The sequence below is a fragment of the Amblyomma mixtum genome, chromosome 7 (genome assembly GCF_055824585.1).
Source record: "Amblyomma mixtum isolate Tamu chromosome 7, ASM5582458v1, whole genome shotgun sequence".
Classification (NCBI taxonomy): Eukaryota; Metazoa; Arthropoda; class Arachnida; order Ixodida; family Ixodidae; genus Amblyomma; species Amblyomma mixtum.
The window spans coordinates 27,917,990-27,934,283 of NC_143018.1; the positions used below are offsets into that span (position 1 = coordinate 27,917,990).

General features: G+C 46.5%; 1 protein-coding gene across 4 annotated transcripts in view; it reads right to left on the bottom strand.

The window, feature by feature from the left end:
• LOC149335436 (multidrug resistance protein mrp-7-like) overlaps positions 1-16,294 on the bottom strand; it is a 60,528-nt gene that overhangs the window by 18,559 nt on the left and 25,675 nt on the right. For 3 of the 4 annotated variants that reach the window (XM_089552121.1, XM_089552122.1, XM_089552123.1), the window contains exons 8-14: positions 15,473-15,589; positions 7,743-7,874; positions 6,161-6,323; positions 3,338-3,595; positions 2,176-2,379; positions 1,364-1,510; positions 129-225 (exon numbers count right to left, since the gene is read on the bottom strand). In XM_089552121.1, coding sequence (XP_089408247.1) covers positions 129-225; positions 1,364-1,510; positions 2,176-2,379; positions 3,338-3,595; positions 6,161-6,323; positions 7,743-7,874; positions 15,473-15,589 — 1,118 coding nt within the window. The remainder of the gene's footprint in view (positions 1-128; positions 226-1,363; positions 1,511-2,175; positions 2,380-3,337; positions 3,596-6,160; positions 6,324-7,742; positions 7,875-15,472; positions 15,590-16,294) is intronic. The other variant, XM_089552125.1, reaches the window with a different exon arrangement.

The window sequence follows — 16,294 nt, forward strand, 5'->3', positions numbered from 1 at the left end:
AAGCGCTGGGCTCACACCGACAGATTTGCACCGGTGGACTTTGCGCAACCAAGAACTGAGAAATTTTCGCGAAGGCTGAGCATCAAAATGGCGGGGTAGGTGATGACGCCACTCTTTCTCGCCGTTACCTTTTCTAGTCGAAAACTGATTGCTGGGGTCACTCTTCTGTTCCTGCTGCTCTCTTGCTGTGCAGAAGCCAGCTATCCTCTTGAGTGCCAGTGAAGCCTGATAATGCACCACAACAAAAAAAAAAAGGGAGAGAAAATCGACAACAAATTACTGTGTGAAGTCTGCGCGAAGTATTAGCTTATCTCTATTTGTTGTGGGGCCAGAAACCACGGACTAGGATACTTCATTTTTTTATTTTTAATAAACCGATGACACATGACTGTGCAGCTCTTCGTTCTAGGGCAATGTAGAATGAACTACATTCGTTAAGTTGTGAGCAGCTTCCCAAAACTAAAAATAAAAATTACTCTTCCCATACCTCCCATGGCACATGGTTCTTAAATTGTTTTAAACTAAATAATGAGACAGGAGACAATTAAAACAAGTTTTATAGCAGATAAAAGAAGAAAAAAAATGTCATCGACCAAAGTGAAAGCTGACAACGGTGGAGAAAGCGTATAATGATTTTAGAATTAACTACAGCAGGTACTATTTCAGGATGTCAGTCTGCCTGAAGGATGACAGGAACTCACGAAAATTTCATATGACGTTCTCCACAACAAGCCAGTTTAAAGAAATATCTGTTTTTTGCACCTGTTTAAATCTAGAACTCGAGCGTCGGAATTATTTATTTCCATAAATGACACTGGCGGACTTCCTCGAAAAGAATGGTCACAAAGAGGTTGACGATTCTCGAAATATCATCCACATCGGTACATCATAAAAAAAGTTCATACATTGCTTACTAACAAGAAACCATCTAGAAAAGAGAAATAGCTATGTAATAACATTATTATTGCAAAAATATAGGGTATACACTGATTAAAGTACTCTGAACACCTTCATGAAAGGCAGATCACGTGATAAATTTTAGCCCGAATTCAAAATGCAGACCTGAGCCAAGAGATCAGACAGAAACTCCTATATCTTCTTTATAAGAATGCCTGCCACCTTTTCCTCAAAAGGTGGTTATAGGAATACAATTAATTTTTGGATATGCTCAGATGAAAGCATATGCCATTCTTGCTTGTTATTCCTCATTGTATAAATGACATAAAATGTGAGCTCTACGCTACCAGTGTGCAAATATGGCATAGCCAAACTCGGGTTATTTTTTAACTCCTGAGGAGTAGCCCGTTTCTTCAACATGCCACTGTTTCAACCGATCCACCTTGAATGGGAAGTGTGTTCTTACTTGGCTGAAGTTCCTCAGCGCCTGTCCGCAGCCGTTCATGGTGAGGTCTACCATGTACAGCAGCGATACACAAGAGAAGGATAGCGCCGGAGTGAGAACGATGTCTGGTTCCAGTGTATACAGCGTGGAGAATAGGATGATCATGAGCTGTAAAATAGATTGCCACACGAAGACGATATTTCAAAAAGTAGCAGAAGTTTAAACATGGATAAGCGCTGAATATAGTGCGGTAGCGCCAGTTACGGCGGACACTTAAGGCCATTACGCGCTGTGAATGCCAAAGCATCCTTTGACCTGAAGACCTTAGCCATAAATGCCTATCTTCGACCGAAAGCTGTTTATCCTAAAGGCCTTTGTCAAGAAAGTCTTCTACCTAAAGGCCTTTACCTGGAAGGTATTGACCATGAAGGCCTTCACCCTAACGGCCTTTCCAATGAAGTCATTTACCTTGAAGGCCTTTACCTGCCAGATGTACACACCGTGCAGGTTGCAATCAACCAGGTGAACAGGTGGGCCGTCTGTCGCAAAGCAGGTTTCAAGGACGTAGGTACGTATGCCCGAAATCGGAAAGCGCACCTCCGGAGCCTTCAACTACGGCACTTCTTTCTTCCTTTATTCTTTCACTTTTTCCTTTATCCTTACTCTTATAGCTCCTATCAGGAGTTCACCGAGATGTGAGACAGTTACTGCGCCATTTCCTTTCCTCATAAACCAATTTTCAATTTTTCCTAGCAGTGCTACAGCACTAAAAACATAAGGTCAAGTAAACGGGTGATCCAGCCCACTTGGGTCGTCTGCAAAGAAGCACTGACCACGGAGCTGGTAGAGCTGTATATGCAGTCCAGTATAGCGTCCAGCAAGTTCACACGGAGTAGCCATTTCAGCTCGACCGCCCTGGAACGCTCCACGTTCGCCTGCAGGGCGTCCTCCCAGGCGTACATCTTCACCACACGTATGGTGGACATGAGGTCCGTGGTCGCCTTGAGGCGCTCGTCGCGAGCCTGGATCGCTTTTTTCTGAAAGAGCAACATATCGACGCCTAAAATCACCCAGAAAGTGGATTAAATAAATTCTAGTGGAGAATATATTCATCTTTATCTTGTATTGTGCAACATTTTGCGCTTCGTTAAAATTATAATCATCCCACTCCCCCGTTGAAGCTGCTCACTGGCATCTGCTCAAGACAAATCTAGGCCACGAGAGACCTACTAGCCGGAGCAGTTGCCGCTTTCACAGGGTCTGGAGAGGAGTGCGCTATAGGTAACGGAAATGCCCCAGAAGTAAAACAGCACAGATTTTCTGTCGACACACATTTTCCTGTAGCATTTTGGAACATGAACTTGTCCAAGTGCGGCTCTCTTGGTCATCACTTATAATCCTGAGGTAAATGCAGAATATTGTGACATATTGTTATGAACATACTGGTGGGGTTAGTGTAATTTTCCGATGCGTAGCAAAATGTTGCTTTTAATATTTGTCCTGCGCTAGCAATGAGTACTTGAGACTGCCATGGAAACCAATATGGTCTGTTGTTGACAACAAATAGAAATTTACAAGCCTCACAATAAGGCATCTTTAGATATATTGGATGTTGTGGTGAAATCTTAAGATATGCGAAAAAAATTTGCTCATAAACAACTTCCCGATGAAAAAAAGACGTTTGTCTAAAATTTCTGCATAAGATTAAGAAAGCACCTTCGGTAGTGTTGCGCAGTGTTGTGCCGTCGTGACAGAACTATCCCCGTCACGACGGCAGTGTGGGGGATGATAAACAAAATTCCGCCGTTATGACAGCACGAAAGAACATTTCATTCATCATTTTTGGCTAAGTCCTACATCATATTACGGGGCAAGAAATGTGACAGTTTATGCGCTGTACCTCAGAGAAAGTGGTGCGTATAGTTGTTCCCGTAAAAATGTATATTTCTCAAGGCAAAATGATTTGCGTTCCCACCATACGGGTCAACAGCTCACCCAGAAGAGCTTCTGGACGAATGAACCGAGGAAGGGCATCAGAAGAACCACGACCACCCAGGCCGCGCAGCACAGAGACGGCCACAAGCCGGCCCGGCTGCCCAGCATCCAAAAGAGGAACGGGAAGAGCAGGGCGCCCATCAGCGGCACCGGCATGGAGAAGGAGCAGACCGTGACCAGCGGGCAGTCGACGGTCAGCAATGAGCTGATGTAGCCAGCCGGGTAGCGTGCCTTGGAGCTGGGTGACATGGTGGTCACCTGCGAAGTGAGAGGTATTCGCCATCGGGGAAAGAATAAAAGTAGGAAGGAATAAAATTTAGGTTATGTTGGATACAGCGACAAAGAGAACAAAACAAAGACTCAGAATTAGTTGTTGTTCCACACCTTAAAACGGCGCAAGAACCGAAGTACTTAAACAAAGCTAGACTTGTGTACTTCGCTTTGTCTCGACGCTTCTGCGCTGTTTAAAGACAAAGATGGAACGAGCTTGCCATACACGCCGCAGTCTAACTGAAAGCTGGCTTGGGCTCTTAAATGTCGGAATTTATATTTGAATCAACTTCCACATCCTGTCCACCTAAAACTTATGAACCAGAAGCCTCTGGCCTTCTAGCCCACTGAAGGATGTAGCTTGGATCTGGCGCTTTAGACCAGTCAGTTACTCTTACAGCAAGCTAGCCATTTCTTCTGTGCCTTTATCTAGTTTGAGCGGCTTTTCTGTGTTCAGCAACTAAGCCTACTACGCAACCAAAAGTTATGAGCAGGCTGACGTCAATCTCTAGCGAAGCCATCATTTTACCTTGTGGAAACCCCTATAGCTTTTCTACCGCCTTTCGCCTCGATGTTGCGGCGTCTTAGCACTAGCTGTGCAGTTTCTAACAGCAATTTGGCCAATTGAAGATGGCCAACCAGGTAAGAAACCATGATAAATGAGCGAAGATCAGGATACCACAGATGAAGTAGCTGGAAAAGCACTGTGTCTCTGTGCATGACCTGCTAAATTGTCTGTTGTTCCCGGCATTCTGCTTGCGGCTAACAAGTAGTTTGGACGCCATTCGAACAACAGAAATAGGGAGCGACGAATAAAACATGCAAAAGAACTTGCTTTGGGGCTAGTTGGTTCATGATTGTAGTTCAGAATGGCGCAAAAGACACACACACAGGAAAAAGGGGATGACACAAAGAGCGCCTACTACCAACTGAATTTATTTCAGAAACACCCTCTTTTATAAGGCAAGACATATCAACCACGAACCGGAAGCAGAAAAAACACATATTCATGGTTTGAATTCATATTTCGAAACACCATAGACAGAAAAAAAACCACAAGAACAAAAAACAGAAACTAGAACTACACGTGCCCGTCCAAGAAACCCAGCTCCTGGCGGCATAGTTTAATCGATGAAGTGCTAATGCACGTGGACCCAGCTTTCTGTATACGGTATGCTTCTATAATCTCTCTTTCAAATCGCTCCTTGCCTCTGCCGATAAACGTTGCCTGTTCCAGCATCGGTCCGCAATCTCTGCACTCCCTACAGTGATCCGGCCTTTTTCCTGTGTGTGTCTTTTGCGCCATTCTGAACTACAAGAATAAAACATGTACACTTTTTCATTTGTGGGACTGCTATGCCCCTCGCTTTCCAATTAATAAGAAGGATTAGGGACCGGGCAAATAGTTTACGTGGTCCTCAAGAAGTATTTTAGAGTAATTATTCCACTCGCTCTGAAAATGAACCATTAACAAGGCATAAAAAACTAATGAAAAAACGAAACAAGTGCCGCCATCACCAGCCGGTTTCATAACTAAAATGCATGAAACCGACGCCGGGCTTCGTCCACGTCTGTCTGTTCGTTCCTTTCTTTGCCCTCGATTTATCAATTCTGCTGCAACCACCCTGAACAATGGATCTTGCTACACCGTTAGTCACTTCAAAATTGTGGAAAACCACTCTCTTCGGTAGGTTGTCACGAGTTTTAATCTACTTGAAGGAAGATTTTTAAATCCAATTCTCTCGCCAATGAATGCGTGTTTAGCTACTGGACAATCGTCAACATGCCGAGAAAAATGCAGAGAATCAGTATTTACTGAAAACAATAACCGAATGAGATTGCCCTGAGTGTTCCCTAAGTAAAAAATATTAAGCGGCGAAAATGCTCTTGCGCGTGGCGTTTGTGTGCATCTGAACGAAACAAGCATCACTGAAGTCCTTCCAAGGAGAAGCACATTCTTTCTAGGGCTGTGAAATGAACTAGCAGGCTAGTCTGTAAATGGAGTCGCGGTGAGGATGTTCCACCACACCTTTTCGGCATTGTAATGCGAATTCATCTATTGCGTAAGCAATACTGCGCCAGGCTTCGAGACGTCGCGTAGCTCCCGACGGTGGCCACGGTTGACCTTCAGCCGCAGTGAGGTCAAACAGATGGAGCGCCGTTGCCATAGCAACCGTTTCAGCCGCGCTCTACCAGGCGGCAGGACCGTCGCTGCGCCGCCACAGCTGTCGCGCGCCTAGTCGCGCGCTCTCGACGCATGTGTCGGAATGTGGAGACAGGAGAGAAGAAGCTGGTGGGAAACGGGGAATAAATACGCACGTTCGCCTCGAACAAAACAGTTGCTGCTCGCTTACGCAACTTGCCCGGTTTAACCAGAGCTAAACCTCAGCTAATTTTTCTGAAAGTGATTAAATCGAACAGCCGTAGTTACAAGGACATATGAGCCGTAGCCGAATGCGGTAGGAGCACATTACAACCACCCATTTTTCTGCTGATTTTCATAGTGCCTCTCAAATAGCGCAAGGATCGACGAAGGGCCCTGCATTTTGGTACCTTTTTGAAGACGAGTCCTTGAAGCATGGAGCGAGCTCTACCACCCGCGAAGTGCAGCACATCCATTTGATAGCAGGAGAGCAAGAACTCAAACGTTGTAGTTGCAGCAAAGAGTAGTACTGCTGACGTCATTCCGACTTTATCGTGGCTGTTTATGAGCAATCTGCAAAACAAAAGGAGAAAGCTTTGCAAAGAGAAAAAAAAACCGGGGAAGCCACCTTTTTGTACAACGACAGTGAAACAGGCATTGAAACCTTTAGGTGTAGTGATCGGGACCACAATGCGGGCAAACCTTGCTGCACTCATCATTTAAACATAGAGAAGTGGTCGGTGCGCAAACAGAGAGAAACTCTGCATCCCCGCAAAATTACATGAGCATGATTTCAGCAAGTTTTTACGCTTTACAACAGTTGTTGACTGTATTACAGTTTCTTGATGTGTCGTAGCATTACCTAAACGTTCTTACAGACTCTGGAGTGCCAGACAATCGCATATTACTTTAATTTAAAGGTACAACTTCTGACTTTGATCCAAGCACCATGTGGCAGCTTATTCTGAGGCTATGCTAAAATTCTGTATTCCTCAAACAAGCGCCACTGACACACAGGACAACAGGGCAACGATACAAACACAGCGCTGACTTCAACTGCTTCGGCATAGAAGCGCGCACATAATATATACATCGTGAGAATCATCTAATTTGGAACCATTCGCAGAGAGAAAAATAAAAATAAACCTATCACCAGCATAAAACATTCTAGAATATCCTGAATTTCCTTGATATATAAATAAAGTTTTGAAATTTTGTGCGTGATGGCGGCTTTTTATCATTTAGTCGTCTTTTTTCTCAGTTGTGTACTCACAAGGCAAACAGTTGCTCCACCCAAGCATTTCAATTTGACAGCCGCTGACTTTCTACAAATAATATGAACGGCACGATAGTATTCTAAAGCTGAAATCTGAAATCTTGCACAACAAACCTATATTCAGTCTAGTTTTTCATTTCATTTAGTTTCTCCTTAAAACCTCAGACGCGTTTCATAAAGGGAGGCACATTAACATGTTAAACGCTTCTTGAATATGCGAGAAGAAACGAAAACACAAAATAAAATGAAACACAAACAAAAGGAGTAAAAATTAACAGCAAAATTCAGACATAGGTGTAAGCAAAACAAAGGCAAACAAGTAATAATTAGAAAAGAAAACACACAAAGCAAGAAAGAAGGCAAGACGTGCAGTTTGTGCAGGGGGGTTGACGTGTTGGCCCTTCTGACTGTTTTAGTTTATCGAGGAATTTTGTTATATATGTGTTATATATATTTGTTATATATGTGTGTTATATATGTGTGTGTTATATATGTGTTTGCAGTCACGAAATTTCATAAGTATATTGCGTGATTAAAGAATTAGGTATTCGTTTCTAGCGCGCGGAAAACAATTCGTATTAAATATTGGCAGTGACATAAACAGGGAACACTCTACTAGGAAACACTCGCGAATCAGTTTTGTACTAAAGGGGAAAGAAAGCAAGAAAGCAAGAGCGAGGCAGAACGCCGGTTAGAAAACTACTCAAACCACTTACTCAAGCGCCGGTATTCTTGAGTATATAGCGCTATAGTACGCAACTGTCACCAACAACACTCGCACTGCGTCCACCCACAGAACCTTAACTACGACGGCCAGAAAAGTTGCTCGGCGTCCTGGAAGTATTTTTCTGTAGAAGAACGAAAAATAAATCTACGTGAGAGCTAGAGACAATACAAATTTGAAATCAAGACAACAGCCTCCACTTTAGGCACATCACACTAGGCACCTTTCCTGTTTCTTTTTTGAACGTGCCTTAAAACTATGTTACAGTTCTTAACAACTTCCGTTCCATCTTCCTAGGTAGCAGTCGTGTGGAACTGGACTTTCACAGTATGTGCCATTTCTACATGAAAGCAAGAAGGAATTGCAAGCTTTCTTTAAAAACTAAGCTAAAGGCAACTGTAGTTGAATATCCTTTCCTTAGATGTTTCAAGAATACATATCTGTCTTATTCAGAGAAGAGTGCACGGCTTCTGCACCTGTGACAGAAGCACTATTGCCCACAATTTGAGCTTCCTTTGTCGTAAAATGCAACAGAAAAATTTCTGTCGTCTGTTGCCCAAGGACTTGTATCAGTAACAGAATTTTTTGAACAAAATAATTTCGTGTATTTAATACAGAAAGGTGCTACAGAAATACAGATTGCAGCAATATAACACAGAAACAACTACAGTGTTACAGAAAAACATGACAAAACAACGGATAAAACAGTCGCTGCGAGAGAAGAAGCAAAGCATTTAGTCGTAATTTTGACGCAATCCTGTCCATTTTTCATCTCGGTGTAATGTAATTAACGAGCGTTCGTGCGTCAGATGTGCATTCTGGACTGCTATAACCGCAACAGTGAGGCAGTGGATCCCTGCAGATTTATATAAACTACTTGGTCTTCATTCAGCTTCCACCAGATACAAGCACATTGGTGTTTTCTTGCAGCTCACTTGTGTCGAACCACGTTCTCCGCAGCAGTAAATCGAACCCATAACCCTGTGCTCAGTACCAGAACGTTATAGCCACTGAGCCGTCGTGCCGAGTGCGAGTTTTCCTAATACTGAACAGTTTACGCGTCTCCTCGTACTTAAAAATAAAATATAGTCACTGCCAGCATGAAATTAAACGCGAGAAAGACAGCTGAAACGGGTCTAGCGAAACGTAAATCATTTAACTGTAGAAGTCCGAATATTATTTTTCCTGATTTTCCATTCGATGGCGCGAACGAATCTTGCCGGTATTTCTTCTTCAGCAGCTCTTTATCTTTAAGTGTATGCTTTTGAATCCCTCATATTCGATTCGCGTTTCATTACGCGCGGACACTACAAACTAAAGGCATGGCATGCTAGGTTCAACCCTCGAAACTGAACATGTATTACAATAGAGGGAAATGAGAATCGGTTGTCTGTTCAAATAAGGGGTTAATTATACGCTCGAATGCTACTGAGCTGTGCTCTTTAGTCATTCTGTGTACCTCAGGTATGTTAACGGCAATAATTTTGAGCGGAGTACCTTGGGACATTTCTCTTGAATACATTCAACCGAACGGGAAGATATCTCTGGCAGAGCTAATATTTTCAAGCCTGAATGGGATCCGTCATGGCTGCCGAGAGGTGCGGACGTGTATCGCATTGCCTCCGCAGTTTTTGACCATTCCGAACCGTACCAATCCACAGCGCCACCAGATTTTATTTGGAGCTGAAAGAACTCACAAGCTGCCCCACCTGGACACCAGGTTCCGAACGGTAGGCCCAAATTTTGGCTCCTCATCGGACTTGACTCTGCGATTCGGACGGCGTCTCGCCGAGCCTACCGGCAGGGCATCTTCGCCTACGGGAATACATGGGCCGCTAGGCCTGACAAGGCAGCGGTGGTGCGGCCTGAAATCGACCCCGCTCTGCGAACGACACATTCGATCAGACCATGGAAGGATTGCCTCAAAACTTACCGGACGCCCAGGAGATGGAGGAGGACGACCTCAACACCACTGACTCCGAGAGCCCGGTGAGCAACGCTGACGCGGCGTCCGCCACACAGGAGCCGCCCAACCCTTACAACAACGACGCCAGCTGGGAATTGGCATTGTCCAAACGCCAGAAGAAACTCCAGAGGAAAAGCAGACGGATCGCTGCGGGGAACAATTCGACCACCCAAAACAACCCCGGCGAAGACAATTCCACTCAACTCACCCCAACCGACGGAGGGCCAGCCGCCGCCGGCAGAAACGCCAACGGACAAGGAACAGGACACCAGCCAAGGCGCAGGCTGCCTCCGCTCCCTAAGAACGATTTCAAAATTATCATTCGACCGAAGAAAGGACTTGCTGTCAGACAGCTTCACACCCACCAGGTAGCCCGCGCTGTAGTTGCAGCGTGCAACCAACAATGCAAAGACGAAGATTTCATCATACGGCTCCGGCCAGGATCTAACATCATTATCGTAAGCACCCCACATGAATCAGCTGCCCAACTCGTGAGACGCATTACCAGCCTCACCTTTGCGGGACGCGCATTTGAGATGAACACCTACGTGGCCGCGCCGGACGATGTCCAACGTGGCGTGATACATGGAATTGATCCCGGGACGACACCGGAAGAACTCAAGGCCCATTTACGAGTGCGCACCCAAGGAGTCACCATACTCAGCGCCCGGATGTTAGGAAAAACCAAGACGGCCGTCATCACCTTTGACGGTCCCATTGTCCCAAAATATGTTATCTACTACGGGGGCGAGACGGCATGCTACCCGTACCGCCCCACGAGACAAGTGTGTTATGTGTGTTTCCAACAAGGCCACCGCTCCGACGTGTGCCCCACACCTAATGTGCGCGCGTGTAGCCAGTGTGGAACGCAAAACCCGCCGACTGGACATTCCTGCACTCCAAAGTGCGTGATTTGTGGTGAGGCCCACCCTACCGGGTCGAAGGACTGCCGCGAACGACTCAAGAAAGTCAGAAGGCAGCAAACCAAGACCGCCCTCAGCAACGCTACAGGTGAAAACGCCAGCAACAGCGGCGGACGCGACAGCAGACGCCGCAGCCGCGGTGACCGCAGCAGACGGCCGCGGTGGTTCAGCTCGGAGGGAGAGACATCACGGAGCCGCTCGGGATCCCGCTCATCACGGCATCGCTCGCGGTCCCATTCGTTCCCCCCCCTGCCACCCCCTGCGGGGACGAATGCCGGGAACCAGCACCGGAAGAACGAAGACACCGGGTCCGCCCAGAAAAGCAGCAACAAGGTGAGCTGGAGAGCCGATGCTCCCGGGTTTGCTCCACATTCGGGTGGGACTGGTAACAAACTCAACACCAATACAAACAACGCAAACAACCGTGACCTTGAACATGGAGACGCAGAGAAAGCAGCACTTAAGCGCGAACTAGAACTTGCTCGCGTTAAACAGAATGAGTTGGAACGCCAAATTGCGGAACTCACAAAGATAGTTCAAGACCTAAAATCCAACTGCCACCCGCTGTCGAACGCTACACAAACGAACTCCTCGTTGCAGATGAGCGATGAGGAACGCTCAAACTTCAAAGCGGAAATACAACAGATGATGCAACAAATGGTGCAACAAATGATGCAACAGACAATGCATCAGGTACAAGGACAACTAGCAGAGCTACGGAGTGCTTTCCGCAAACAAAAACACACAGAGAACATTAAGGAAAAGGCCTACAACCGTCCTGCGTTAGCAGCTCTCGCCAATCCATCTACATCCCAGGGAACGGGCAATTGCACAAGCTCAAGAACCTAAATCATGGCTAACACGAACCACAGCAAACAAGACATCTTAGACATATGGCAATGGAACTGCAGAGGCTATCGCAAGAAACAAGGCCTCATCAAACAATTCATTCAGACGCAGCTAACACCACCTGACGTTATCGCACTTCAAGAAACGGGCGCGACACCCACTCTCACGGGATACACATGCTACGACAGCCACATGACGGGAAAGACAGCCATCTTAGTGAGCAAGGCAGTCATAGCCATCAATCACGACAGCATACCCGACACTGACATTGAGCATGTGATTGTAGAGATCGTACCGAAAAAGAAAAGGAAAGGGGGAAGTGTATTCATCGTCAACGTGTACAGCCCCCCGAAGCAAAGAAAAGCAAAATTTTTTGAACTTTTTCACGGTGTCCACAGACTAGCGAAAAACAACACGTTAATCATCTTGGGGGATTTCAACGCCATGGACAAGAGCTGGGGGTACCAAAAGGCCACCATTAAAGGCAAAACGCTTGCCGAGGTTGCAGATAACTTCAACTGCAACCTACTCACGGACCCAGCAACCCCTACCAGAATTGGAAATAGCGTCAGCATCGACACCTGCCCCGACCTCACATTCGTAAGAGGACTCGGACAAACACAATGGGAGAACCTATTGGAAAATTTAGGCAGCGACCACTACATACTCAAGACGCAAGTAACCTCAGACAGGCTGAGACGCCAGTTGGGCGCGGCAAAAATAACGGACTGGAATGCGTTCCGCGAAGCATGCGACAGCAACCTTACCGAGAATGGCATACAGTCGTTAGAGGAATGGGGAAGCATGCTAAGGGATACGCAAGACAAGTACACCAAAACCATAAACCGAACAGCGGAAACACCCGAGGTGGACGGTCGGCTGCTCAAGCTTTGGGATGCTAGGCGCAGTCTCACCAGGAGATGGAAAAAACAAAAACATAACAGGAAACTCAAGCTTAAAATCGCCGAAATTACAGCGAAAGCAGAGGAATACGCCACACAGCTGGCAAAACAAAATTGGCAACAATTCAGCGATTCCCTTAGTGGGACGCTAAGCACGACACGGACTTGGCGTATCCTTAGAGCGCTCCTCGATCCGACTAAGACAAAAGCTGAAAACAATAAATCCATATACCGGTTCATTCACCAGTTCGAGGGCACTGACTCGGAACTCCTCGACAGATTGCGCGCCAAATGCTTTGGCAGCACGAACCCGCCGACCTATACAGGGGAGTACCGGGGAGACGATAACGCTAATCTGGACAGACCCATCACACGAGAAGAGGTCTACGCGGCCATGCGAAACACCACCAGAAATACGGCCGCGGGAGCGGATAAAATAAACAACGCACTCATCCGCAACCTCAGCGATGCGCTGGTCGCTGAACTGACAGACTTCCTCAACAAACATTGGGAAGCTGAAACTGTCCCCGAGGAGTGGAAACATGCTGAAGTGGTGATGATACCCAAGCCAGGCAAGAAACTGCAGATAGAAAACCTCAGGCCGATCTCGCTTACGTCATGCCTGGGAAAACTATACGAGCGAGTGGTAACGCAGAGACTTCAAAACTACATGGAAGACAACGAACTGATCCCTCACAGCATGTTCGGCTTTAGAGCAAAATTATCAGCTCAAGACGTACTCCTCCAATTATATGAAGGTGTACTTCGGAACGTTCCTCGGGACGGAGAAAACGTGATAATGGCCCTAGACATCAAAGGGGCTTTTGACAATGTGAGCCACGAAGCAATCCTTAAGGGCCTGGACAACCTGAACTGCGGGCGCAGGATTCACAGCTTCGTCAAAGCATTTCTATCCAACAGAACTGCAACCATCGGTATAGGAGAACTTCGGTCCGAGAAGTTTCGAACGCCTAACAAGGGAACACCTCAAGGGTCGGTCATTTCACCCACGCTATTCAACGTGGCCATGATCGGACTGGCGAAGCAACTAAAAGAAATTGACGACATCCACCATGCCATTTATGCCGACGACATCACAATATGGACTAACACTGGCTCACTCGGCGAGAAAGAGGATAGGCTACAAGAAGCGGCCACCTGCGTTGAAAACTATGTCAAAGCAAGAGGGCTAGCATGCTCGACCGAAAAATCTGAGCTCTTACGGGTTTGGAGAGGAAAACGGAACCGAACAGTCCCTACCAGTAAAGAACTTCGACTACAAGTTTACCTCGAAGGAGAACCAATACCAGAGAAGACACTCATACGGGTACTAGGGATGTGGATACAGTCAAATCAACGCTGTACTCACACCCTTGCGCTATTAAAGGCATCTACACTTCAAGTGGCCCGCATGATTACGCGCATCTCACACAGACGTCATGGCATGCGCGAAGAAGACACACTCAAGCTGGTCAGGAGCCTAGTGGTCAGCCGGGCGACATACAGTCTCCCGTACTACAATCATATCAAAAGTGAAATACAACAGGCGGACGCGATTTTACGCAAAGCGTATAAAACCGCGCTTCGGCTACCCCATAACACCTCAACTGAAAAGCTCTTAGCCTTGGGACTACACAACACGTTCGAGGAATTACGGGAAGCGCAGCATGTTGCCCAAATGCGCAGACTACAGCAGACCTCCACAGGCAGAGTTCTTTTAAAGAAACTGGGCTACACCGAACAAATTCGAGAAATATTGAGAACTAAAACGATCCCCGATGAGTACCGCAGCACGCTCAGGGTGGCACCAATACCAAGAAACATGGACCCGAACCTCCACAAAGACCGAAGAGAGGCAAGGGCCGACCGCTTACAGAAAACACACGCATCCCAGGATACAACAGTGTATGTCGACGCTGCCACATATGCCATGACTAGGGGACAAGGCACCAACAACGCAGTGGCAACTGTAGTCAACTCGGAATTACACGAGATTACCAGCGCCTCCCTGCAAGACTGCACGATAGCTGAGGCTGAAGAAGCGGCCGTCGCTCTAGCGGCAGCGGAGGGCTATCGGACTGGGCGGTCACTGACAATTCTTACTGATTCACAAGCAGCCTGCCGCAACTATCTTTGCGGCAGAGTAGGTCACAGAGCGCTCCGCATACTCCGCTCTGTAGACTGCAAGACGCAACAAACACATGCAAAACCACACAAGCCGATCAAACATAAGATCATCTGGGTACCGGGGCACACGGGGGTGGCAGGAAACCAAGAGGCAGACAGGATAGCTCGAGGATATACTAACTACCGAGCATCCAACGTCAACGACCTTGAGGAATCCCTGCCAGTACCTCAGGAATACTCGGCCATACTCAACAACTACAAAGGCAGCAGGATGCGGTACCCACCACCGCACAAATCTTTAAACAAAGAAGAGGCTGTCACATGGAGACAACTGCAAACGGGGTCATATCCAAATCTAAACACACTAAGTAAAATTCACCCCACACTTTACGCACATAATTGTCCGTGGTGCCATGAAAAACCTACACTGTACCACATCACATGGGCATGTCAGAAAGTCGACATCGTCCCAGTTATACAAAACCCCAGTGTGGAGCAATGGGAGGGTCTGCTCTCCAGCGACTGCCGCGATGACCAGATCGGTTTGATACGGCGAGCTCAGCTGACGGCAGCATCCAGCGGAGCCCTGGAATAGGGGCAACCGACCGTTGCGGATGGACTCATCTGACCACATAAAAAAAAGCACTTGTGCTAGAGCCAAATAAAGTTATCCTATCCTAAGCCTGAATATTCTCACGATAGCTATACCATGAGGGGCAAGTAAATGGCAGCCCTCCTGAACTCTAGATAGACTGCATGTAAAGAAGCACGAATACTTCAAGACTACATAAATATGTCTATATATACAAATATTCTGCGGATTTCTAGAGACGCAAATGTGTTGAGTGGAAATATGCAGCACAAATATATGTAATACATTTATACTTTTAGGTATATGGAGGATATATAAAGTTCAGGGCTTGAGAGCTCATGTGTCAAAGAGAGCGTTGCTTACTTTGTTGCTAGCTTGGCTGTGAGTATTTGTACAAGATTTTTGGAGTGCAGTCCTCTTCTCAGCAAAGGAAGTCGTGCCGGTGCGGAAGCCCCCCTTCGGAACGTCTCCTTGAAGAGCCTGTGAATCGACGAAAACCGGCGACGTCAAATGAGAAACTTCAGAAAAAGTACGTAGTGAATTGGTCGGCAGAAAACAGCTGGCGACCCTGCGCTCTTCAGAGGCTGTCAGTAAAGCGCAGTTCTGCTGTGTAACCAAAGAGCGCAAAGGACTTACGCTGAGTGGGAAGCCGCAACGTGAGAATGCACCTCCAACTCGGCCGCCTTCACAGTGTTTTTACTGGCGCGCTTTCTCTGCTGTTCTATAAGTTGAGCCCTAAAATAGCTTCTCGCGTTTGTAGATGCGCCAGAAGCTTATTACCTCTTGCATATTCTCATAATAATGGGCCCTGTATGCCCCTTGTGCCAATCATAGATATAAAAAAAACAAAACAGTATGAACATAAATCTGGACAAGCTGGTTACCATCCATTATACAACAACTTGTACAACAGCGCTCGTGTCGTCTTTTCTTCGTTTTGTGCCTTGTCTTCTGCGCTGCTGTATAACAAAACAGTATATTTTCTCTCTTCACAGCAGATTTTTGTGTATCATCTTATTGCCTTACCTTGTAGTAGCTGCACAAAATCTTATAGTACCAACCAAATACTCAGTAGTATTACGCAATCCCATGCCGTAGCGACACAGTTCTGTGGCGTCAACAGGCGACTTGCAATACAACAGAATATTTTTTGTTACGGCAGGACGACAAACTTTTTTACACTTC